At 46.9% G+C, this 24,458-nt stretch overlaps 1 protein-coding gene across 1 annotated transcript in view; it reads right to left on the reverse strand.

Annotated features, from left to right (window-relative positions):
* Positions 1–24,458, reverse strand: part of LOC110538902 (alpha-tectorin) — a 43,965-nt gene that overhangs the window by 2,717 nt on the left and 16,790 nt on the right. Inside the window, exons 8-23 of the mRNA XM_090192586.1 lie at positions 19,606–20,216; positions 17,758–18,328; positions 16,814–17,484; positions 15,375–16,059; positions 14,224–14,423; positions 11,789–12,169; positions 11,324–11,485; positions 11,060–11,184; positions 10,464–10,744; positions 7,461–7,571; positions 6,949–7,151; positions 4,677–4,840; positions 4,106–4,354; positions 2,035–2,197; positions 1,730–1,814; positions 243–362 (exon numbers count right to left, since the gene is read on the reverse strand). Of these exons, the coding sequence (XP_090048712.1) occupies positions 243–362; positions 1,730–1,814; positions 2,035–2,197; positions 4,106–4,354; positions 4,677–4,840; positions 6,949–7,151; positions 7,461–7,571; positions 10,464–10,744; positions 11,060–11,184; positions 11,324–11,485; positions 11,789–12,169; positions 14,224–14,423; positions 15,375–16,059; positions 16,814–17,484; positions 17,758–18,328; positions 19,606–20,216 (4,782 nt within the window). The remainder of the gene's footprint in view (positions 1–242; positions 363–1,729; positions 1,815–2,034; positions 2,198–4,105; positions 4,355–4,676; positions 4,841–6,948; positions 7,152–7,460; positions 7,572–10,463; positions 10,745–11,059; positions 11,185–11,323; positions 11,486–11,788; positions 12,170–14,223; positions 14,424–15,374; positions 16,060–16,813; positions 17,485–17,757; positions 18,329–19,605; positions 20,217–24,458) is intronic.

A 24,458-nucleotide genomic window follows, 5' to 3' on the forward strand; every position in this document is an offset into this window, starting at 1 on the left:
GGAATTTTGGGAAAGTTAACGGAATTTTGCAACCCTAGTTACTGTTAAAGGAATTTGTCTTCATTGAACCTATTGAGATGGGAAACATGTTTGTTATGAAAGTTGCTCTTTATGACAGAATGGTACAATTAGGTGAAAAATGTATTTTTAACAAAATTACACTACCTTAAAGGCAGTATTCATAGAATGACCCATATTATTTATCAGCACTCTATAGACGTGAGAGGATGATGTGTGTCTACCTCGACAGCTCTTTCCGTCCCTCTGCAGCATCCCAGTCACACAGCTACACATAGCTCCCATTCCTTTACTGGTGCAGATCTGCTCACAGCCTCCATTACCCACCGCACACCAGTCCGACTCTAATATGTACACATAAACACAAAATTATTAATCACATACATACTGGTATTTACACAAACATAATGCATGCATATGTTGCAGTTGGGCATCAGACACAGACAATACACACACACACACACTCATACATTAAGGTGACATGTCTGTATCACATACACACACACTACACACACACACACACACACACTCAAGAGTGGTAGGCTTGATTACCAACAACGATGAGACGGCCTACAGGGAGGAGGTGAGGGCCCTCGGAGTGTGGTGTCAGGAAAATAACCTCACACTCAACGTCAACAAAACTAAGGAGATGATTGTGGACTTCAGGAAACAGCAGAGGGAACACCCCCCTATCCACATCGATGGAACAGTAGTGGAGAGGGTAGCAAGTTTTAAGTTCCTCGGCATACACATCACAGACAAACTGAATTGGTCCACTCACACAGACAGCATCGTGAAGAAGGCGCAGCAGCGCCTCTTCAACCTCAGGAGGCTGAAGAAATTCGGCTTGTCACCAAAAGCACTCACAAACTTCTACAGATGCACAATCGAGAGCATCCTGGCGGGCTGTATCACCGCCTGGTATGGCAACTGCACCGCCCTCAACCGTAAGGCTCTCCAGAGGGTAGTGAGGTCTGCACAACGCATCACCGGGGGCAAACTACCTGCCCTCCAGGACACCTACACCACCCGATGTCACAGGAAGGCCATAAAGATCATCAAGGACATCAACCACCCGAGCCACTGCCTGTTCACCCCGCTATCATCCAGAAGGCGAGGTCAGTACAGGTGCATCAAAGCTGGGACCGAGAGACTGAAAAACAGCTTCTATCTCAAGGCCATCAGACTGTTAAACAGCCACCACTAACACTGACACTGACTCAACTCCAGCCACTTTAATAATGGGAATTGATGGGAAATGACGTAAATATATCACTAGCCACTTTAAACAATGCTACCTTATATAAATGTTACTTACCCTACATTATTCATCTCATATGCATACGTATATACTGTACTCTATATCATCGACGGTATCCTTATGTAATACATGTATCACTAGCCACTTTATACTATACTATGCCACTTTGTGTACATACTCATCTCATTTGTACATACTGTACTCGATACCATCTACTGTATCTTGCCTATGCTGCTCTGTACCATCACTCATTCATATATCCTTATGTACATATTCTTTATCCCCTTACACTGTGTACAAGACAGTAGTTTTGGAATTGTTAGTTAGATTACTTGTTATTACTGCATTGTCGGAACTAGAAGCACAAGCATTTCGCTACACTCGCACTAACATCTGCTAACCATGTGTATGTGACAAATAAAATTTGATTTGATTTGATTTGATGTGTACCTCGCCTTCTGATGGGTCCTACAGTGAGGATCTGCTCCTTGTGATCGCTGTAGTCTGAGTACATTCTCCTGTTGTGGGGACAGTTCTACACACACACACACACACACACACACGCACGCACACGCACGCGCACACACACATACACACACACACACACAGACGTGATAAGGTGGAATAACATAGCCATTGTAAGCTTAGCCATTGTATTAACACTTTGGGACAGTTTCCTGGACAGATTAAAGTGGTTCCTGATGTGTTCAGTGGTCACCACCATGTTCAGTGTGCAGTGTTCAGGATCTCCTCACCACTTTGCAGGCATTGGTCTTGTGGTCACACAGTGACACGTCACAGTGGAGGTGGACCTCACTGTAGTCCCCGATGAACTTGAAGACGGTGACGTGGAAGCGACAGGTGAGGGACACCCCGTTCTCAGCCATGCCGATGGTATTGTCCTTGACGTTGGGACAACTTTGGAACAGAGAAGGAGAAGTTAGTGTGGTCCTTTCCTTTGTTGTCTTACAATATCCTACAGCCAGGATTTCTGGAAAACCTGGGAACTTTGGGTGTCACGACTTCTGCCGAAGCGTTCATAGTGGAGGTGGACGCGTCTGAGACTGGGATAGGAGCTGTGCTCTCAGCGCTCGGGTACGCCACCGAAGCGCCACCCCTGTGCCTTCTTCTCTAAGAAATTCAGCCAGGCGGAGCGAAACTATGATGTGGGGGACCGGAAGCTGTTGGCTGTCGTCAAGGCCTTGAAGGCATGGAGACATTGGCTTGAGGGGGCTAGACACCCTTTTCTCATCTGGACTGACCACCACAATCTGGAGTACATCTGGGCGGCGAGGAGACTGAACCCTCGCCAGGCAAGGGGGGCCATGTTTTTCACCCGTCTTGTGTTTACCCTTTTTCTTACAGACCAGGCTCCCAGAACGTTAAGGCAGACGTATTGTCCCGGCTGTATGACACAGAGGAGCGGCCCATGGATCCCACTCCCATACTCCCCCCCTCTTGCCTGGTGGCGCCGGTAGTGTGTGAGCTGTACGTGGACATTGAGCGGGCGTCACGTGCAAAGCCCGCTCCCCTCTAGTGTCCAGCTGGGCATCTGTACGTTCCGTCTGCTGTCCACGTCCTGCTGATCTATTGGGCTCACACATCACCCTCCTCTGGTCATCCTGGGATCGGTCGGACTGTGCGCTTAGTCTTAGTGGGAAGTACTGGTGGCCCACTATGGCTAAGGATGTGAGGGTTTATGTTTCCTCCTGCTCGGTGTAAGGCTCCTAGGCACCTGCCCAGAGGTAAGTTCCAACCCTTACCCGTTCCATAACGGCCGTGGACGCACCTGTCGGTAGATTTCCTAACCAATCTTCCTCCTTCACAGGGAAACACCACGATCCTGGTCATTGTGGATCGTTTTTCTGTCGTTTCCTTCCTTTGCCCGGTCTCCCTACAGCCCTACAAACTGCGGAGGCTCTGTTTACACATGTCTTCCGGCACTACGGGGTGCCTGAGTTAATAGTGTCTGATCGGGGTCCCCAGTTCACGTCGAGGGTCTGGGCATTCCTCTCTCCCTTCCAGTGTGTATTGGGGTATCAGCCGGTTCTGGCTCCTTGGCATCAGAGTCGGAGTCCCCCCGATTACCGCATTAACACCTCGTTCCATGTGTCTCTCCTCAGGCCGGTGGTAGCTGGCCCGCTCCAGGAGTCTGAGGTGCGGAAGGTCCCTCCGCCCCCTCTGGACATTCGAGACGTCAGGTGAGGGGCCTTCAGTACCTCGTGGACTGGGAGGGGTATGGTCTGGAGGAGAGATGCTGGGTTCCGGTGGAGGACGTGTTGGATCCTTCTATGCTGCGAGAGTTCCATCGTCTCCATCCGGATCGCCCCCGAGGTCAGTGTCGACGTGCTGCTGGAGCCGTGTGTCAAGGGGGGGGGGGGGGGGGGGGGGTACTGTCACAACTTCTGCCGAAGTTGGTCCCTCTCCTTGTTCGGGCAGTGTTCAGCGGTCGACATCACAGACCTTCTAGCCATCGCTGATCCATTTTTCATTTTCCATTGGTTTTGTCTCATCTTCCACCACACCTGGTTTCAATCCCATCAATTACATGTTGTGTATTTAACCCTTTGTTTCCCCTCATGCTTTTGTCTGTGATTGTTTGTATGTTTTGTGCAAGTCATGTTCTGGTGTGCGATGGGTTTTGTACCCTTTTATATACATTTTTGTATATATGGCATTTATTAAACTGCTCTCTATATCAAGTTCACTCTCCTGCGCCTGACCTCCCTGCCACCAGCACGCACCCATTACATAGGGAAAGTTGCAAGAATTTTCTGAGCCTAATAATGGATAGGGTGCTGTTTTGGCCGTAGGTGTTGAGCCTACCCTCTCTCTATGAGGACGTAGCGGAGGTGGTCGTTGCTGTAGCGGGACGGCGTGGCCCAGCACATATTGACAATGAGGATGAGCTGGTCCTCGTCGGCCCCCTCCACAAACACCCCCACAAAGATGACGTCCCGTGTGCTCAGCACCACCTCACCCTCGCGGTACGGTTGGCGGTACGAGGAGTTCTTGTACAGCGCCATCTTAGTGATAAAGTTGCCTTCCTGGGTGGGGAGGGTGAGGTTGATAACACTGGAGAGAGGGAGAAAGAGAAAGCAAGAGGGAAGTTGGGAGAGAGAGAGAAGGTGGGGAGGAGATAGGGAGAGGGAAGTCAGGGAATGGAAAGCATTGGTCGTGTCCAATCTCTTGTCTCCTTGTCCAATGTGACATGGCACATACTGTATATCTATCATTCAAATAAATGTATAGATATAAAACCAAAATAAGTAAGTATTCTAGATTTCCTGCTAATTCCCTTCCGATTCTGGGAATCTTACAATTGGGATTTCTGGAAAGCCTGGGAATTTTGGGAAAGTTTGCAACCCTAGTGTTGAGAAAAAGAAGGTCCTCTAACCTGAGCATGGGCTTGAGCACGGTCTCCAAGGATATCTTGATGTCTAGCTCGTAGGCGCAGGTAAACTCCACGTTGATTGTCTTGTCCCTGGTGATGATGTTGCCTGTGTTGTTCACACTCTCGATCCACACCGTGTTCTTGTACATGATGTGTGTGCCGTTGGACTGGTAGAAAATAAAATGTTCACATTTTGAAGATAGAAATTCCAGACAATAACCGTCATTACAGTAGGTATAGTATGACTATTGATCTGGGAAGAGATTTCACTAGTAACATGGAGCCCTACTGGCTATTTGGATTCACTGCAAAAAGTAAAATCTAAGCAAGCCTAAATACACTGTATATACAAAAGTATGTGGGCACCCCTTCAAATTAGTGGATTTCAGCCACACCAGTTGCTGACAGGTGTATAAAATCGAGCACACCGCCATGCAATCTCCATAGACAAACATTGGTTGTAGAATGCCCTTACTGAGGAGCTCAGTGATTTTCAACGTGGCACCGTCATAGGATGCCATCTTTCCAACAAGTCAGTTTGTCAAATTTCTGCCCTGCTAGAGCTGCCCCGGTCAACTGTAAGTGCTATTATTGTGAAGTGGAAACGTTTAGGGGCAACAACGGCTTAGCCGCGAAGTGGTAGGCCACACAAGCTCACAGAATGGGACCGCCGAGTGCTGAAGCAAGTAGCGTGTAAAAAAAAATAAAAAATTGCCTGTCATCATTTGCAACACTCACTACCGCGTTCCAAACTACCTCTGGAAGAAATGTCAGCACAAGAACTGTTCATCGGGAGCTTCATGAAATGGGTTTCCATGGCCAAGCCGCCGTACACAAGCCTAAGATTACCATGAGCAATGACAAGTGTTGTCTGGAGTGGTGTAAATCTCACCGCCATTGGACTCTGGGGTGATGAATCATGCTTCACCATCTGCCAGTCCCGACAGACAAATCTGGGTTTGGCGGATTCCAGGAGAACGCTGCTTGCATAGTGCCAAGTGTAAAGTTTGGCGGAGGAGGAATAATGGTCTGGGGCTGTTTTTCATGGTTCGGGCTAGGCCCATTAGTTCCAGTGAAGGTAAATCTTAACGCTACAGCATACAATGACATTCTAGATGAGTCTGTGCTTCCAACTTTGTGGCAACAGTTTGTGGAAGGCGCTTTCCTGTTTCAGCATGACAATGCCCCCGTGCACAAAGCGAGGCCCAAACAGAAATGGTTCATCGAGATCGGTGTGGAAGAACTTGACTGGCCTGCACAGAGCCCTGACCTCAACCCCATCGAACACCTTTGGGATGAATTGGAATGCCGGCTGCGAGCCATGCCTAATCGCCCAACATAAGTGGCCGACCTCACTATTGCTCATGGCTGAATGGAAGCAAGTCCACGCAGCAATGTTCCAACATCTAGTGGAACGCCTTCCCAGAAGAGTGGAGGCTGTTACAGCAGCAAAGGGGGGACCAACTCCATATTAATGATTTTGGAATGAGATGTTCAGCAAGCAGGTGTCCACATATTGTTGGTCAAGTAGAGTATCTTCTATTGAGTGATAATATATATATATATATATATATATATATATATATATATATATATTTTACCAAGTAAGTTATCTAATGTCATTAGCAGATCATTTTGCCTATTTTAAACTAAAGGCTTAATACAAGTAATTTATCTAATTTCAATGTGTTTTTCACAATATTTTACCTTTATCGTCAGTATTAAGGTCAAGTATTTTGAAATAAGATACATTACCTGTATTAAGCCTTTTTTAGGTTAAAATAAGCAAACCTATCTGTCAATGACATTAGCTCATTTAGCTTTGCATGAAAAAAAACTAAGGAAAAAAACACATTTTAAGAGATTTATCACTCAATATAAGATATTTAGGCTTACTTAGATTTCACTTTTTGCAGTGTAGTAGGACAGATCTACCCTATTGGCTATACGCAGATTCTCACCAAGAAAATGGAGCTCTATTATCCCTGAGTCACAAGCCTAAGACGTATTCGCCACCTGTAGGTGGAAGTAGCACTCTAAGCACTAATCCAGGATCAGATATTTTTTCATCCCGCTAATGATTACAGTTCTGATTAAAGGTAGACTAATCCGACTGTAGATCTGTGGCTACCTGTCTGATAGAGCCACACTGTTCCTTTGTGTTGTTTATGTGGAAGGAGACCACTGATACAGGGCCAGATATGTTATCACACCCCTAATGATAAAGGTTAGAATTGAAAAATGATCTACTGACCCTCAATCTGTGGTTAATTACCTGTACAATGGAGCCGCAATGGCCCTTGGAGTTGTTGATGTGAAAGGAGATGAAGTCCTCTCCCTCAATGCCGGGGCAGTACTGGTCATTGATCCTCACGTCCTCACGCTCGAAGCCCAGCTGGAAGAGCTTACACTTGGAGATGGACACCTCCATCTGGGCGTGCTTACATGTCACCTCCGCCTGGATTATGTCATCCTCGCCTGGCGGGAAAACACAGGGCTTGAGAATCATAAGAATACAGTAGCTACCCAGTATTCAGTTTCTAGACTTGGGCTTAAGTCGTGTTCAAACGGTTTACTCCCATTTCATGCCTAGTGAACACAACTCAGGTATTTCTTGTAAGAGATTTGATCAAAATGTGACCGAGTAGGATAAATAAATAACTGAGATTAAAAAAAATTTAAAATCTACATTTGTCTCTATTCTTGTCTAGCCCAACAATCAATCCCCCCCCCCACCCTCGCTCACCCCCTTCTCTCGACTCCCCCACTCTGCCCCCTCGCACTCACCACCAGCGTTGTTGGGCAGCTCAGGGCAGCCACACAGGTCTCCCCCGTTCTCCTGCTCACACGTGTTGTTGGTGCAGATCTCTCCTGCACAAGGGTCGTAGATCCATTCTGCTAAAGACAGATCCAGGAACAATGTTAGCTGTCACACCATTAACATTCAACCATGAGAACACAACTGAACTGACTGTCATTCTTGAATAGCCTGATGCTCAGTTTAGAAAAACATAAATCAAATTTCCCTGAAATTTCCTCCACGGACACCAACGCATGCTCAAAGTTTTATGTGTAGTAAGAACAATAACGGACCTACCCTGCGGAACTCTGTATGTTGCCTTAAAGTAAGGGTATTCAAATCTTACAAGTTCCAAGTTCCAGAGTACTGCTGGTTTTCTGTCCTACCTGATAATTTAATTGCACACACCTCCCAGCTAACAAAAAAATGTTCCCTTTAGAGTCTCATTAGGTCATTACCTAATATTTTCATATGAATCTTCCAGTGATGTGCAAGAACTGTTTCCCAGAGACCATTCCCTTAATGTCAAACGGAACTTGCCCAGAACATGGTTAACATGTTCTCAGAATATTCTATATTAATGTTTTGGACACTTTTCATTGGAACGTTGTAAGAACATTCATGTGTCTAGTTTTCTGAGGGTTAGGAGAATATTCCATCAACGTCACAACCAAACACACATAGAACATGGTTGTGATGTTCTCGGAATATAAGATATGAATGTTCTAGACACGTTTTGTGGGAACGTTGAAAGAACATTCCTGTGTTCAAATGACATAGTTTAAAACAGTACGTTCTGTCAAGGTCCTCTGGAGGTTTTTGTCTAGTTCCCAGCTTGTTCAGAGGGACGTCCCGAAATACGTTTTTAGGACTTCGCCTGATGGTCCCAAAGAAACAAACACGTTTCATTACACACCACCTCCTTTTACTTTTCCGAGCCAATCAAAGCCCAAATCGGTGAACCACTGATCCATTCATGGCTCTTTGTCTGTTGGCAAGGTCAGGGACACCCACACATAAACAGTGTTTTTAACATGTTTTGAACTTACATATTTGCAGGGCCAGATTTAGACAGGGGCTTACCGGGGCTGAAGCCCCTTGGCCCAGGTTCAAGAGGAAACAAAAATATATATAATTATAATAAAGGAAATATATACTGTATATATTATATATGTAGTGTATACTTAAGTGATAATCCCAGAGAAGCCGGTGTTTGGAGGATACAGTGCCTTGCGAAAGTATTCGGCCCCCTTGAACTTTGCGACCTTTTGCCACATTTCAGGCTTCAAACATAAAGATATAAAACTGTATTTTTTTGTGAAGAATCAACAACAAGTGGGACACAATCATGAAGTGGAAGGACATTTATTGGATATTTCAAACTTTTTTAACAAATCAAAAACTGAAAAATTGGGCGTGCAAAATTATTCAGCCCCTTTACTTTCAGTGCAGCAAACTCTCTCCAGAAGTTCAGTGAGGATCTCTGAATGATCCAATGTTGACCTAAATGACTAATGATGATAAATACAATCCACCTGTGTGTAATCAAGTCTCCGTATAAATGCACCTGCACTGTGATAGTCTCAGAGGTCCGTTAAAAGCGCAGAGAGCATCATGAAGAACAAGGAACACACCAGGCAGGTCCGAGATACTGTTGTGAAGAAGTTTAAAGCCGGATTTGGATACAAAAAGATTTCCCAAGCTTTAAACATCCCAAGGAGCACTGTGCAAGCGATAATATTGAAATGGAAGGAGTATCAGACCACAGCAAATCTACCAAGACCTGGCCGTCCCTCTAAACTTTCAGCTCATACAAGGAGAAGACTGATCAGAGATGCAGCCAAGTGACCCATGATCACTCTGGATGAACTGCAGAGATCTACAGCTGAGGTGGGAGACTCTGTCTATAGGACAACAATCAGTCGTATATTGCACAAATCTGGCCTTTATGGAAGAGTGGCAAGAAGAAAGCCATTTCTTAAAGATATCCATAAAAAGTGTCGTTTAAAGTTTGCCACAAGCCACCTGGGAGACACACCAAACATGTGGAAGAAGGTGCTCTGGTCAGATGAAACCAAAATTGAACTTTTTGGCAACAATGCAAAACGTTATGTTTGGCGTAAAAGCAACACAGCTCATCACCCTGAACACACCATCCCCACTGTCAAACATGGTGGTGGCAGCATCATGGTTTGGGCCTGCTTTTCTTCAGCAGGGACAGGGAAGATGGTTAAAATTGATGGGAAGATGGATGGAGCCAAATACAGGACCATTCTGGAAGAAAACCTGATGGAGTCTGCAAAAGACCTGAGACTGGGACGGAGATTTGTCTTCCAACAAGACAATGATCCAAAACATAAAGCAAAATCTACAATGGAATGGTTCAAAAATAAACATATCCAGGTGTTAGAATGGCCAAGTCAAAGTCCAGACCTGAATCCAATCGAGAATCTGTGGAAAGAACTGAAAACTGCTGTTCACAAATGCTCTCCATCCAACCTCACTGAGCTCGAGCTGTTTTGCAAGGAGGAATGGGAAAAAAATTCAGTCTCTCGATGTGCAAAACTGATAGAGACATACCCCAAGCGACTTACAGCTGTAATCGCAGCAAAAGATGGCGCTACAAAGTATTAACTTAAGGGGGCTGAATAATTTTGCACGCCCAATTTTTCAGTTTTTGATTTGTTAAAAAAGTTTGAAATATCCAATAAATGTCGTTCCACTTCATGATTGTGTCCCACTTGTTGTTGATTCTTCACAAAAAAATACAGTTTTATATATTTATGTTTGAAGCCTGAAATGTGGCAAAAGGTCGCAAAGTTCAAGGGGGCCGAATACTTTCGCAAGGCACTGTATATATATATATATATTCTTTAACATGTTTTATCAATATTCACCCTTGTACCTCCCCTTGTAACCCCTTCAGAAACCCATTCTCTCCTCCCAGTGGCGCCATGCCCCCATGACCGTCCCCATGCCTGTGCCCTTACAACAATTCTCCTGGGCAATCCACTTGGTGGTGAGCGTGCCTAGGGAGCGGCAGGCCTCGGCGTAGGCAGCCAGCGAGCCGCACACCTGGGCCTTGTGGTGGTTATAGCAACCATCCAGGTAGCAGGACTGGTAGAAGGGCCTGGGGTCCAGCAGGCCGTGGCAGGGCTGGAAGAAGCCCTTCATCTGGGTGAGCTTCTGGCACCCCTCCTCGCCCTGCAGGCCCAGCACAGCTGTGTTCTCACACGACTGGGCCAGCGCCATGTACTGGGTCTCATCACAGCTGGAGTGAGGGAGGGTGAAGAGATGGGAGGTAGAGGTAGAGTTGGGCAGATCCATCCATGCTTTTGAATGCACCAATGATATAATGTTTCAACTAGCACCACTACATTCTCCATAAATCCTAGGACATTCTGGACATTGCTAATTAACCAGTAAACACATTTTTTAATGGCTTGGAGGAAGCAATAACACCATAGGGTGTTTTTTTAAATATATTTTTTTTAATAGAACTGTCAATTTAACTACTAACTGTCTGTCTATCTCTCCCCCCCCCCCCCTCCCCTCCCCCCTTCCCCATGGCTCCTCTCCCCCTCACCTGTTCTGCATGCCATTGGTCTTCCAGCTCTGGGCCAGCTCCAGGGCGCTGATGGCCGGCTTTCCACGGGAGGTGATGTAGTCGTCAGTAGGGTCTCCATTGAAATTGCCGCAAAGGCCGCACACCTTACAAAAAATAATACATGCTATTTTATAGCTCTCTTAGTTATTTTCTAAAACCCAAAGATGCTTTACAATAACCAGGTAATGTTCTACATAATGCTTACATAATGTTATCCAACCATAAGGGAAAACAACAACAAACCTTGTTTTGCAACCGCTGGCCCATAGTGATGCTGAGCGTGTTGAAGCGGTTGTAGCGCACCTGGATGTCCTGGGGCGTGTCGATGACCAGGAAGCCCTCCGATGTGGAGACGCGCGTCATCAGGCCCGTGACAAAAGGCAACGACACAGGAGTGCCGTTCACCTGGTTGGGGGGAGGACAGGCTGTGAGATACATGCACTCGTGGACTTTTTAAGTACACACACACACACAAATAATTGTATGATAGATGTAACTATACACATGACTCACCATCCAACCTCAAACTAATAATAAAATAAAAAAACATTGTATGTATTCTCTCCAAAATAAACAGATGATAGGATGCAAAAATAAAATGCACCTGTTGACATCACCCCCACCCCAAATCATCTTCCCGCGGCCATGCACTCATCCATCCAACCATCTTACCACTTTTTAAATCTACCCTCAGTCCCTCCCCATCACCTTCACGGTGCTCCCGGAGATCAGGATATTCTCCTCGTTAATATAGAGGTATGCATGGGAGATGGTGGTGAGGTTGGGTGTGCTCCACTTGTCGAAGTTTGCGATGAGCTGAAAGGAGAGGTCAGGTAGCTTGTGGCAGTTGGTGGACAGCACGAAGGAGCAGGAGGCAGGCAGGCGGAGGGACGCCCCGTCAAAGGTCCTGAAGACACCGCCACCGGACGCCACGCAATGCTGCGAGCGCTGGGTGAAGCAGCCGCGCACGTCATGGCGCAGGGCGCACTCCTCCTCGGCCTTGCAGCGGCGCGGGTCACACTGGATGAGATTACGGCCGATGCACTGGCAGCGCTTGGTGCAATCACTGTTCCAGAACAGCTGTTTGGGCTGGAGAAGGGATAGCAAGTGGAAGGGGAAAGGAAACAAACTTAAGGAACTCATTTTACAATATATTTTTTTAATGCCTTTCCTTGCTCACAAAATAGATTTAAATCCCAATGGAATTTTACCTGTATAAATCAGTGCAAAAAAAAACCTTTGCCCGCGCTACAGAAGGCTCTATTGCTCTTCTAAGACACACCTACTCATTCAAGGATTTTTCTTTATTAGTAGTAAAAATAAAGAAAAACCCATGAATGAGTAGGTGTGTCCAAACTTATATATTTTTTAATAGAACTGTCAATTTAACCACTAACTGTCTGTCTCTCCCACATATTCGCAGCAAGTACGGGTGCTGAGGGTGCTATAGCACCCCCTGAAGAATCTGAAGGAAAAAAAATCTAATATATATTTATATTTATTTATTTTTTCCTTCAGATTTTTCATATGAAAAATCTGAAGGAAAAAATAAATAAATATAAATATATATTCAATTTTTTTTCCCTCAGCACCCGTACTTGCTGCGAATACGTTTCCTGGGAGGTTTTTATTGACACTCTGAGAATGGAAATTATAGGTTATTTAAAGGTTTGTGAATAACTTCCTTAAAACTTACACTGAATGTTTCAATAAGACTTTTAACAACACCGCTAGCTTAATTTGGGTAAACTTTTTTTTACTCCAAGCAGCGATAGGAGACATGGAAATTAATTTCCTTTCACATTAATTATGCAAACACATGTATTCAGTGAGATTCAACCCTATAATCTTAAATTCTCTATCCATTGAATGTGTCCACTGTGCCACCAGGATGGAGCTAGCATGCCATGTTTTTTTTACGAATACAAAGCTGCTAATTTTAGTCTACTTAAACAGACCCCATTTCAAAGGATACAGCTCTCATTAAGATCAGGTGTGACCAATTAGTGGACCCCTGAACACTTAACAAGATACAGAATAGAGAGAGTTTTGTTTATGCTGAGAACAGAATTTATATGTTTTAATAACGCTCTTACAACGTTTTCTAAACGTTACTAAAGTTCTTGTGGTTTTTATGGAAAGTTTACATTCTCGGAACAATTTGAGAACATGACTTTAAATAGAACCATGTGGAAACCTGTAGGAAACTTTATGCTGAAGTACTGAAATTCCCACAGAATAACGTTTTGTTAACGTTCTTGGAAGAATTTATTATTATTTTTTATTTTACCCCCTTTTTTCCCCAATTTCGTGGTATCCAATTGTTAGTAGTTACTATCTTGTCTCATCGCTACAACTCCCGTACGGGCTCGGGAGAGACGAAGGTCGAAAGCCATGCGTCCTCCGAAACACAACCCAACCAAGCCGCACTGCTTCTTAACACAGCGCGTATCCAACCCGGAAGCCAGTGCACCTGGCGACCTGGTTAGCGTGCACTGCACCCGGCCCGCCACAGGAGTCGCTAGTGCACGATGAGACAAGGATATCCCTACCGGCCAAACCCTCCCTAACCCGGACGACGCTAGGCCAATTGTGCATCGCCCCACGGACCTCCCGGTCGCGGTCGGCTGCGACAGAGCCTGGGCGCGAACCCAGAGTCTCTGGTGGCACAGCCCTAGACCACTGCGCCACCCGGGAGGTCCTTGGAAGATTTTGAGAACATTCCCAACGTCAAACTATTCCCAATGTTAAAATGTGACCATGTTTGAACTTTTAGGAAACGTTCTGTTAATGTAATGAAAGTTTTTCTGTCAAGTTCCTTAAATGTGCTGAGAATGTTTCAAAGCCATTGGCACCATCAGACCAACTCCTTGAATGGCCTACTCCATGAAGTTTACACTTGTGTCTAAAAAACATTATTTACCTCAAAACATATTATTTTTACCATTAAGTGTGTGAACCTTACTGTATTTATACGCAGGGTTTTGTTTTTCAATAGAACAAGTAAAAAAAATTGCTGGAGTGTGTCTTTAAGTACTTTCTGTGTACTTTCACAAGCCATAATTGAAATCTTAAGCTAACTAGCTTGCCACGTGTATACGAATGTCTGTGGAGAGAGACTACTGTCTGTGTGACTGACTCACCTCATAGTACTTGCCGTCGTTGTAGCAGCCACAGTTCTTGGGCCGGATGCAACCCTTGCCATTGAGGACGTATCCCTGGTCACACTGGCAGCCCTCCACACAGTCTTGGGTGCACTCCCTCGGGCCGCGGGCTGGGGCGCACTGCGGTTGGCACACTGACATGCAGCTAGAGTAGTGGCTGTTGGCTGGGCACGTCAGCACTGGGGAAGGAGAAAAAGAAGTATGTCTTTATATGGGTAAAGGAAATGTGAGTTGTGTCCAAAATGGCACCCTACTCCGTATGTAGTGCACTAGGGAATATGATGCCTTTGATTGAGACACAGACATGACGATTACATGATTCATTTACCTGGCATTGGTTCTCTGGACAGATTACAGTTTGGGTGCAAAGTGGAGGATAGATGCAGAATACATAAGAACAAACGTTAAAATATCAGTTGGTTATTCATTTGACAGCGTATTGTATGTCATTGTGTAGGACGGTAACATAAAGCTGCTGCTTTGTGATTCATCTCTCCTTTACTCATATGACTGAGAACTCTATGTAACCTTGGTGAAAGTATCCGTTGTTATTGTTGGGCACTAACTTCTAAACTCCTGAGGGTATGGACATCTATTGAGTGAGAAAGGGGAGGGCAGAAAGTTTACATTTTGTAAGAACATGCTTTTGTAAAATCTCATGTATCCTATGGAGAGGAGGAGGGCAATGGTTCTGGTTTCAGTCAACAGATAAGGTAGGACAGGCGTGAGTTGGGGAGGAGTGAAGAATTTTGGCCGAGGTCAGATGAGTCCAGGTCAGATGAAGTGAGAAAGAACAGGCACCACTAAAGTCCTGTCTAGCAAACAGAGATGTATTGGTTTTCCCAGATGTGCAAGGAGGAGACTCAGCATAGGAGGAAGGTATAAATATATGTGCTTGTGTAAACATGTTTTGTCTTTGCAGCTGTTTGACCCAGTGGGTGAATAAACTTGGTTTGAACTTTGACCAGTTGTCTGTTCGTTTTTCACTCTGTTTGTCAGAACCTAATAATATCTAATAGGCTATTACTACTGAGGAGTAGTCCCATGTAAGATAAGCCTCCACCTGGGCTGGAAAGAATTAAACTCAACTCAATCTACTTGATTCGTGCCTCAATTATTATTGTGCTCACCACAGGGCGTGTCACTCCTCCAGCCTAACACACGCACCCCCTGGGTCTGGCATGTGCTGGTGTAGATCTGCAGCCAGTTGCAAATGGTCCCCGAGGCACCCCGGTCCAGGCATGTGTCCTGCAGGCAGTTCTGGTAGAAGAACGCCGGCACCACCTTGCTGTGGCAGCGCGCAAACACACCGCCCCGGTCCACGATCAACCCGCACAGACGCACTGCCTCGGGCTCCACAAACAAGTGCAGCCCATCGCCCAGGTGGAATCGGATTCCCGTGTAACCCCCGCCATCAACATTGATTCCTCCTCCCTCACCATCTTGGGCCACGCCTTCCATGTAGGCGTCCGCGACGAGTAAAGGGGCATCGGTGGCACCAAAGCCTCTCTCGACCAACCCACAACGTGGGCACGAGTCACCGCAGCCCACCTGGCAGAATGTGTCTTGCTCAGCCCAGGCCATGCCCCAGTTGCTGGTGGTGAGTGCGGGTGGAGAGGAAAGTGGCATGCCCTGGCACAGGCCGCAGGTGGTGTTGTAGAGGCGTCGAGGCAGCGTGAGCAGGAGCAGGGTGTTCCAGTCGAAGGCAACCTTCAGGCCAAAGTCCGTCTCCAACACCAGCTGCATGCCGAAAGTGAAGATGTGGACCTTCCCCGGCCCCAGCTTCAAAGGCAGGTACAGACGTTCCTTATTCACCTGGGAGAGAGCATGGGAGAGTGAGTAATGACTGTGTGCGTGTGTGTGTGTGTGTGTGTGTGTGTGTGTGTGTGCTTGTGTGTGCGTGTGTGTGTGTGTGTGTGCGTGGGGGAGTGTTGTGTGTGTTATAACTAGCAAGTGTGAGTGTATGGGATTGAGTGTGTGTATTGTGGTTCTCCTCAGATCTTTCGGTTGGTTTGTGAACCTTTTCCAAATGTCGCTCAGGTCAGCCGTTACCCTGAGCCCAATCCAGTCTAATAACAGATGCCAATGGAAATAAGATCCGCCCTGAGCCAATCAAAGAGGAATTCACTCTTCGCTCCGCTATTCTATCGGCTTCATTAACAAATAACTCTCCCTCACATGTCTGTGTGAGATTCACAACACATCAGTCACACTGGAAGGATGAATATGCATTGAAATGAAAAGTGTCAAGACATTGTAAGAACACATTTCTCCTGTCTTTTTTTCAGTTGGATTCTCTGAAAAGCATTGGTAAGATTCTTGGCCTGTTACTTACCACATGTTTTTCTTCCTAATAAAGTCTAACAAGACTGACTGTGCCCCAGGCTTTTCACCCTACTGAGTGGAACCGAGCCAAGTCAAAACAAATTTTACTGAGCTGGCCTAGTTACGCATCCACCATAGTTTCTGGAATCGTGCTAAAAAAGGACAATGGGAAATGAAAATATCTGAGCTAATACAGTTTAATTCAGGATGGAAAGGTAGTATGAAAAGTGTATAATACACTCACCGTGATGGTGTGTTTATAGCTCCGAGACACCTCAATCTCATAGCCGTAGACTTCCAAGATGAACCCCCTCACCCAGATGGCTTGCCCCGTGTCCCTCTCCTCGTTCTGGGCTGACAGCTTGAAGCGAGGGAGGTCGGCGCTGGTGCTCGTCTTGGGTCGGGTGGCGGTGCTCTGGTCTATATCCTCCTCTCCCGCCACTCCGCTGTTGCACCTCGTTGTAGCCAGGATCAAGGTACAGCTGCTCTGCAGCTCGAAGGGCACACCTCCGAATGGCAGGAAGTGGCTGTAACCAGCGGCAATGCACAACGCTTCAGTGCGCGGCTGGCAGAAGTAGAGGCCCTCAAGGTCCTCCTGGCAGTACTCACCCTCCTGGCACGGTGTCAGCGTGCAGTAGACGCGGTTGTCCGAGCCATTGCAGTAGCAGCGCTCCTGGCACTCCCAGTTATTCCAGAAGATCTGGTTGGTGGCCAGCTGCCGGCCCCCAGAGATGATGCAGCCGCAGTCGCTGCGCGCCACGCACTGGCCGTTGTGGAGTGCAAAGCCCTCCCTGCACTGGCAGCCCTCCCGACAGGACAGTGGACACAGCTCGGCGAGCTCATCCAGGCCGGCGCAGGTCAGTGGGCAAGCGCTGGTGCACTCATCGTAGTAACTGTTCTCCGGACAGGGCAAGGCTGCGGGAAGGAGAGAGAGGGGTGGGCAGAGAGAGATGAGAGTGGAGTAATAGACAAATAGAGAGAGAGAGATAGAGGGATCGTAACAGAAAGTAAAAGAGAGTGAGAAAAAAGGAGAGAGACATAGAGAGAGGTCGGGACAGAGATAGAAAGAGAAACAAGAGAAAGGGCTATTCAGAATTAGCAGAGCCAAGGTTTGGTTAATAAAGGAAAAATACACAATCAGTCCATCACTCAACATCACTCCAAGGTGGTGGCGAGGGACTAACTCACGGCAATTGGTAGCACTCCTCCAGGCAGCAAGGTCCACCTGGGCATCCTGACAGGCCGAGGCATATGCCTGCAGCGAAGAGCAGAGCACCGAGCGGTTTCCCTCCCGCATGCACATGTTGTACAGGCAGTTCCGGAAGAACGGCGAGGGGTTGACGGCACCGTGGCACGCCAGGAAGGAGCTGTTCCCCAGGTCGTTGATGTTGCCACACATCCACGGGCTCTGGTAGAGCCGCAGGTCCGTGCACATGCGGTACAGGTCATCGCAATCGCCATTGCATGTCAGGTCGTCAGCAATGGCTCGCCAGCCCTCAGTGAAGAGTTCGAGGGATTCGGCCAGCCGGCCGTTAGGCAGACGGAGATCGTCGCTGGCGTTTCCGTTGAAGAGACCGCACAGGCCGCAGGTGGCGTTGTAAAAGAGGGTAGAGAGAGAGATGTTGAGGAGGCCCTGACGGGTGTAGCGGACTAGGACCAATCCGCTGGACTCCACCACGGTAGCGTTGCCAGGGGCGCGGTAGATCATTAGGGTCTCCAGTGGGTGGACATAAGGCAGTAGTACCAGCTCACCGTTCAGCTGGGATTTAGACACATCATAACATTATGTCATAGAGAGGTAGTAGCAGCAACATTCAGTCACTGTAATGTACAGTAGTGCAGTGATATATCTGTTACGTAGTTACCCATTTTCAATCAGTAAGGCTGGTCCGAATGGATCTTTTCATTCATCTAGTAAACTCATAATTCACATCGCTTCCTATCTCACTCATCAGCATAGCAGGTATTTATATGGCAGGGGTTATAATGACACCTTGTCAGCATGGCAAGTATTTATAGTATAGTGTCTTAACGTTAGCTCGTTAGCATAGCGTCTCTTCCTCCTTTTCTATTATCAAGCGTGTGGAATATCATTCACCTATTAGCCTATGAGCACGGCACACTAAGGCAATTCCACCACTGTTGCTGATTAACCTACTCACTCGTGCAATAATCACTATCTTTCTTTCAACCAATGGGCATTAATCTAGGGGAGTATTTATATGTCAACTCAAACCTTGTTTTGCAGCAACAGTCGTCCAATGACCTATCTCCCCACAACCACCAGCATAATAACCTTAAGACCCGTCATTGGAACTCCTTTCCCGCAGCATAGGGCAACCTGTCATCAGCATCTTGCTCTGGGGAGCATTCCTTGGAGACAAAGCCTACACCAAACTATTCAATAAAATTCCTTACTATATTATCTCTGTTGTCATTCTGTTAAGCCTGTATTCAATTGAACTACATATTCCAGCTAAATTACTTTGAGAAAGGTATTCATCTCATGATGACAGACTTTCAGGCCAGTTTCCCAGACTCATATTTAGCCTACTCCTGGTGTAAAAATATAATTCTAAATGAAGTTTCTCCACTGAAAGTGATTCTTAGTCCAGAAGTAAAGTTGCCTTGGGTCCAGTGGAGGCTGCTGAGGGGGGACTGCTCATGATAATGGCTGTAACGGAGCGAATGGAATGGCATACAATAAAACGGAAACCATGTGTTTGATACTATTCCACTTATTCTACTACATCCATTACCATGAGCCCGTCCTCCCCAATAAGGTGCCACCAACCTCCTGTGCCTGGGTCTGGAAAACCTACCCACAATGTAGCACAATATCAATGCTCAGATAATCTTTACACATACTTTTGTCTGTTTATTTGTCTGGAGACTCATGCATTTTCTCTCAATTGAACTGAGGTAGCACCAAAATAGCCTGGTCCCCATACTGTGTATCTGGAATGACAATGAACAAACACAGAGAAAAGTTGGCTAAAGCACAAACAGACTGGAGCACCAGGCTATAATACTGACCTTCACCGTGTCAAAGTCCGATCCACCCATCTGGGCCTCCAGGTTGGCCACCCTGACCACCACGGGCCGCATCCAGTATGGACCCTTGTTTACCAGCCGCCGGCCCATCTTTACTTCCACAGCAGACACGTTGGCCGGCATTGGCCCACACGACCTCAGCAGGTAGTAGGAGCTGTCGTCCGGGAAGGGCATGGAGGTCCCGTCGAAAGAGGCCGTCACAAAATTCTGGCCTAGAGAACACACCCCCTCCCTGCGGGGGTAACAGCCCAACAGGCCGAACTCTGTCACACACACTTCGCCTTCTCTACATGAATCGTTGAAGCAGGAGACTTTGCCGTTGGGCCCACAGACGCAGCGCAGGGTGCACTCTCCATCCTCGCCGGCAGGGCCCGCCCAGAAAGTGTCGTTGAGAGGGTAGTAGAGGCCCTCATGCTCGCAGCCGCAGTCCTGGTGCCGGACGCAACGGTTGCCACTCAGCACGTATCCCGGGTCACACTGGCAGCCCTCTGTGCAAGGGTGGGTGCAGTACAGGTGGGAGGTGAGGTCCGAGCATGAGGAGGCGCAGGCACTGGTGCACACCTGGTAGTGGCTGGACTCAGGGCATTTCAGGGCTGGCAACCAATCAAAGGAGAAATAGGATGTTACTGTATTTAACAAATCAGATTAACCTAAGATTGTTATGCTTTTATGTGCTACATGATTACATGATTACATAAGTTACATTATGATATTAACCACATCTAAGGGACAGATCGACATTTACTGGGGGGAGTGGTGGTCAAAAATAGGGGAGGGTTGTCAAACTGCTGCAACTGACAGTTGAACTTGAGGTGAGGAAGACCGTTTCAGGCCTACCAGAGTAACTCATATCTGACAATATAGTGTTTATCTTTATACAAAATATAAGGATAGAACATTTACAAATTACCCTCCTTCTGTACATCTATATCTGTGTAGTAGACTCAGTAACCATCTGACATAAAGAAGTCATCTGACATGCTCAAATCTCTGACAGCTAAACCGTGAGGTGGACAATTATTGTTTTAGTAAAGTAGCTTAAAACCCCTCCAAAAAAGTAGACCATAAAGTGTTGTATATGCTACACATCGGAACACAAGGAATAGTGTATTTGTAATTAGTTATAGGCTGTTATTAAGGACACGTAAATGTGTCTCAATTGGCCAACATCCCTCGTTTATTGATGGTGCTGGCTGCACCAGGTTGAATTTGAATGCATATGAATGTCCATTAAATTTCTCAAATGTTCGGTAAATTAAAATCTTCCCTGTTATGTTGTCCGGTGCCAAATTATCCTAAAGGAAACTCTGAAATGGCACATTGTTATAATGAAGATTTTAGAAAATTCGCATGAAAATCTGTCGCCAATTGGATGGAAACCTAGCTATAGACATGCTGAAAACTCTGGCAAGTTTGCTAGTCCAGTGTCACTTTGATTATTGTAACGAATGTCGTCGGGAGAAGGAGAAGAGCACCAAGGTGCAGCGTGGTAAGTACAGTTCTGCAAGGTGCAATACACGAAACAGAAAACAACTACCCACAAAACCCATGTGGGCAAGAGCTACCTAAGTATGGTTCTCAATCAGAGACAACGACAGTCCCTGATTGAGAACCATACCCGGGCAAAAACAACGACATACAAAAACATTGAAAAAAAAGCCTCTCTATGGCCAGGGCGTGACAGTACCCCCCCCCCCAAAGGTGCGGGACTCCAGCCGCAAAACCTGACTCTATAAAGGGGAGGGTCCGGGTGGGCCTTCTTTTCGGCGGCAGCTTGGGTGCGGGACGTGGACCCCACTCCACCTCAGTCTTGGCCCACTTAGGTGGCGCCTCTGGAGCGGGGACCCTCGCAGCGGGCCTCGGACTGAAGGGCGCCTCTGGACTGAGGGGCTGTGATTCTGGCGGCTCCGGAGTGAATGGCGACTCAGGCGCCTCTAGACTGACGGGCGGCTCTGGCACCTCCGAATAGGAGGGCGGCTCTGGCAGCTCCGGACAGGAGGGCGGCTCTGGCAGCTCCGGACAGGAGGGCGGCTCTGGCAGCTCCGGACAGGAGGGTGGCTCTGGCAGCTCCGGACAGGAGGGCGGCTCTGGCAGCTCCGGACAGGAGGGCGGCTCTGGCAGCTACAGACTGGATGGAGACATGGTTCTGGGAGCAGGCACAGGACTCACCAGGCTGGGGAGACATACAGGCGGCCTCCTCCTTAGCCGAGGCATCGGATGCACTGGGCCGTGGAGGCGCACTAGAGGTCTCGAGCAACGAGCCTGCACAACCTGTCCTGGCTGGATACCCCCTGTAGCCCGACAAGTGTGGAGAGTTGGAACAGGCCGCACTGGGCTGGGCTGTGCTGGCGAACCGGGGACACCGTGCGTAGGGCTGGTGCCGTATAATCCGGGCCCGGCATTATCCCTCCTGGCTCGATGCCCACTCTAGCCCGGCCGATTCGAGGAGCTGCGATGTAGCGCATCGGGCTATGCGTGCACCCTGGGGACACTGTGCGCTTCACCGCATAACACGGTGCCTGCCCAGTCACTCTCTCGCCACAGTAAGCACGGGGAGTTGGCTCAGGTCTCCTGCCTGACTCCGCCAATCTCCCCGTGTGCCTCCCCCAATATTTTCTGGGGCTGCCTCTCGTGCACGTTACCTCGAGCCAATTCCTCTTAGTGTTTCCGCTCCGCTCTAGCTTCCTCCAGCTCCTCTTTCGGACGACGATACTCTCCCGGCTGTGCCCAGGGTCCCTTGCCGTCCAATATTTCCTCCCATGTCCAGGAGTCCATTACACGCGGCTTGGTCCTTTGGTGGTGGGTAGTTCTGTAACAAATGTCGTCGGGAGAAGGAGAAGAGGACCAAGGTGCAGCGTGGTAAGTATTCATAATAGGTTTAATAAATACCAATACTTGAACAAAAACAACAAACAAACAGTTCTGCAAGGTGCAATCCACAAAACAGAAAACAACTACCCACAAAACCCATGTGTGCAAGAGCTACCTAAGTATGGTTCTCAGTCAGAGACAATGACAGACAGCTGTCCCTGATTGAGAACCATACCCGGGCAAAAACAACGACATACAAAAACATAGAAAAAAGAACATAGAATGCCCACCCTAGTCACACCCTGACCTAACCAAAATAGAGAATAAAAAGCCTCTCTGTGGCCAGGGCGTGACAATTGTGCCTTCACATCATGGTTCACCAGCAGCCCCAAACTTCTAAAGAATAAGCTACCAGCAAAACAAAGTTGTAAGAATTGTACTTAAAATCATCCCTCATCCCTCATCATCCCGCATTTATTCATCTCTATCTCTCTATGTAATTACATATTAATTATGTAAAAAAATAAGTCTCGCAATCAAAAGTTTGGACATACCTACCCATTCAAGTCTTTTTCTTTCTTTGTACTATTTTCTACATAATATGTGGAATTTCTTTCCTTCTTAATATGTTTGAATATGTTTGAGTTGTGTTTTGACAAGGTAGGGATGGTATACAGAAGAGCCCTATTTGTTAAAAGACCAAGTCCAAATTATGGCAAGAACAGCTCAAATAAGCAAAGAGACACAACAGTCCATCATTACTTTAAGACATGAAGGTCAGTCAAAACAGTACATTTCAAGAACTTTGAAAGTTTCTTCAAGTGCAGTCGCAAAAACCATCGAGCGTGGTTGATGAAACTGGCTCTCATGAGGACTGCCACAGAAAAGACCCAGAGTTACCTCTGCTGCAGAGGATAAGATCATTAGAGTTACCAGCCTCAGATATCGGCAATTAACTGCACCTCAGATAACAGCCCAAATAAATGCTTCAGAGTTCAAGTAACAGACACATCTCAACATCAACTGTTCAGAGGAAACTATGTGAATCAGGCTTTCGTGGTCGAATTTCTGCAAAGAAACCACTACAAAAGGACACCAACAATAAGAAGAGACTTGTTTGGGGAAAGAAACACGAGCAATGAACATTAGACCGGTGAAAAACTGTCCTTTGGTCTGATGAGTCCAAATCCTTTGGGTTCCAACTGTCGTGTCTTTGTGAGACGCAGAGTGGGTGAACAGAAGATCTCCGCATGTGTGGTTCCCACTGTGGAGCATAGAGGAGGAGGTACTTCGCTGGTGACACTGTCAGTGATTTATTTAGAATTCAAGGCACGCGTAACCAACTTGGCTACCACAGCATTTTACAGTGATACGCCTTCCCATCTGGTTTGCGCTTAGTGGGACTATCATTTGTTTTTCAACAGGACAATGACCCAACACACCTCCAGGCTGTGTAAGGGCTATTTGACCAAGAAGGAGAGAGATGGAGTGCTCCATCAGATGACCTGGCCTCCATAATCACCTGACCTCAACCCAGTTGAGATGGTTTGGTATGAGTTGCACCGCAGAGTGAAGGAAAAGCAGCCAACAAGTGCTCAGCATTTGTGGGATCTCCTTCAAGACTGTTGGAAAAGCATTCCAGGTGACTACATCATAAAGTTGCTCGAGAGAATGCCAAGAGTGTGCAAAGCTGTCATCACGGAAAAGGTTGGTTACTTTGAAAAATGATTTGTTTAACACTTTTTGGTTACCACATGATCCCTATGTGTTATTTCTCTATTTCACTCTTCACTATTATTCTACAATATAGAAAATAGCCAAAATAAAGAAAACTCTTGAATGAGTAGGTGTGGCCAAAAACGTTTGACTGGATTGTACGTATGTCAGATCTCCCCAAGGAGACATCCTGTAGTGGACCAGCTACCACCGGCCTGAGGAGAGACACATGAAACGAGGGGTTAATACAATAGTAAGAGGGGAGTTGTAACCTATAACAAACCTCGTTTATTCTCCTCAGGACTTTA

Source organism: Oncorhynchus mykiss, chromosome 12 (genome assembly GCF_057628025.1).
Source record: "Oncorhynchus mykiss isolate SJ-2025 chromosome 12, ASM5762802v1, whole genome shotgun sequence".
In the NCBI taxonomy this organism is placed as follows: Eukaryota; Metazoa; Chordata; class Actinopteri; order Salmoniformes; family Salmonidae; genus Oncorhynchus; species Oncorhynchus mykiss.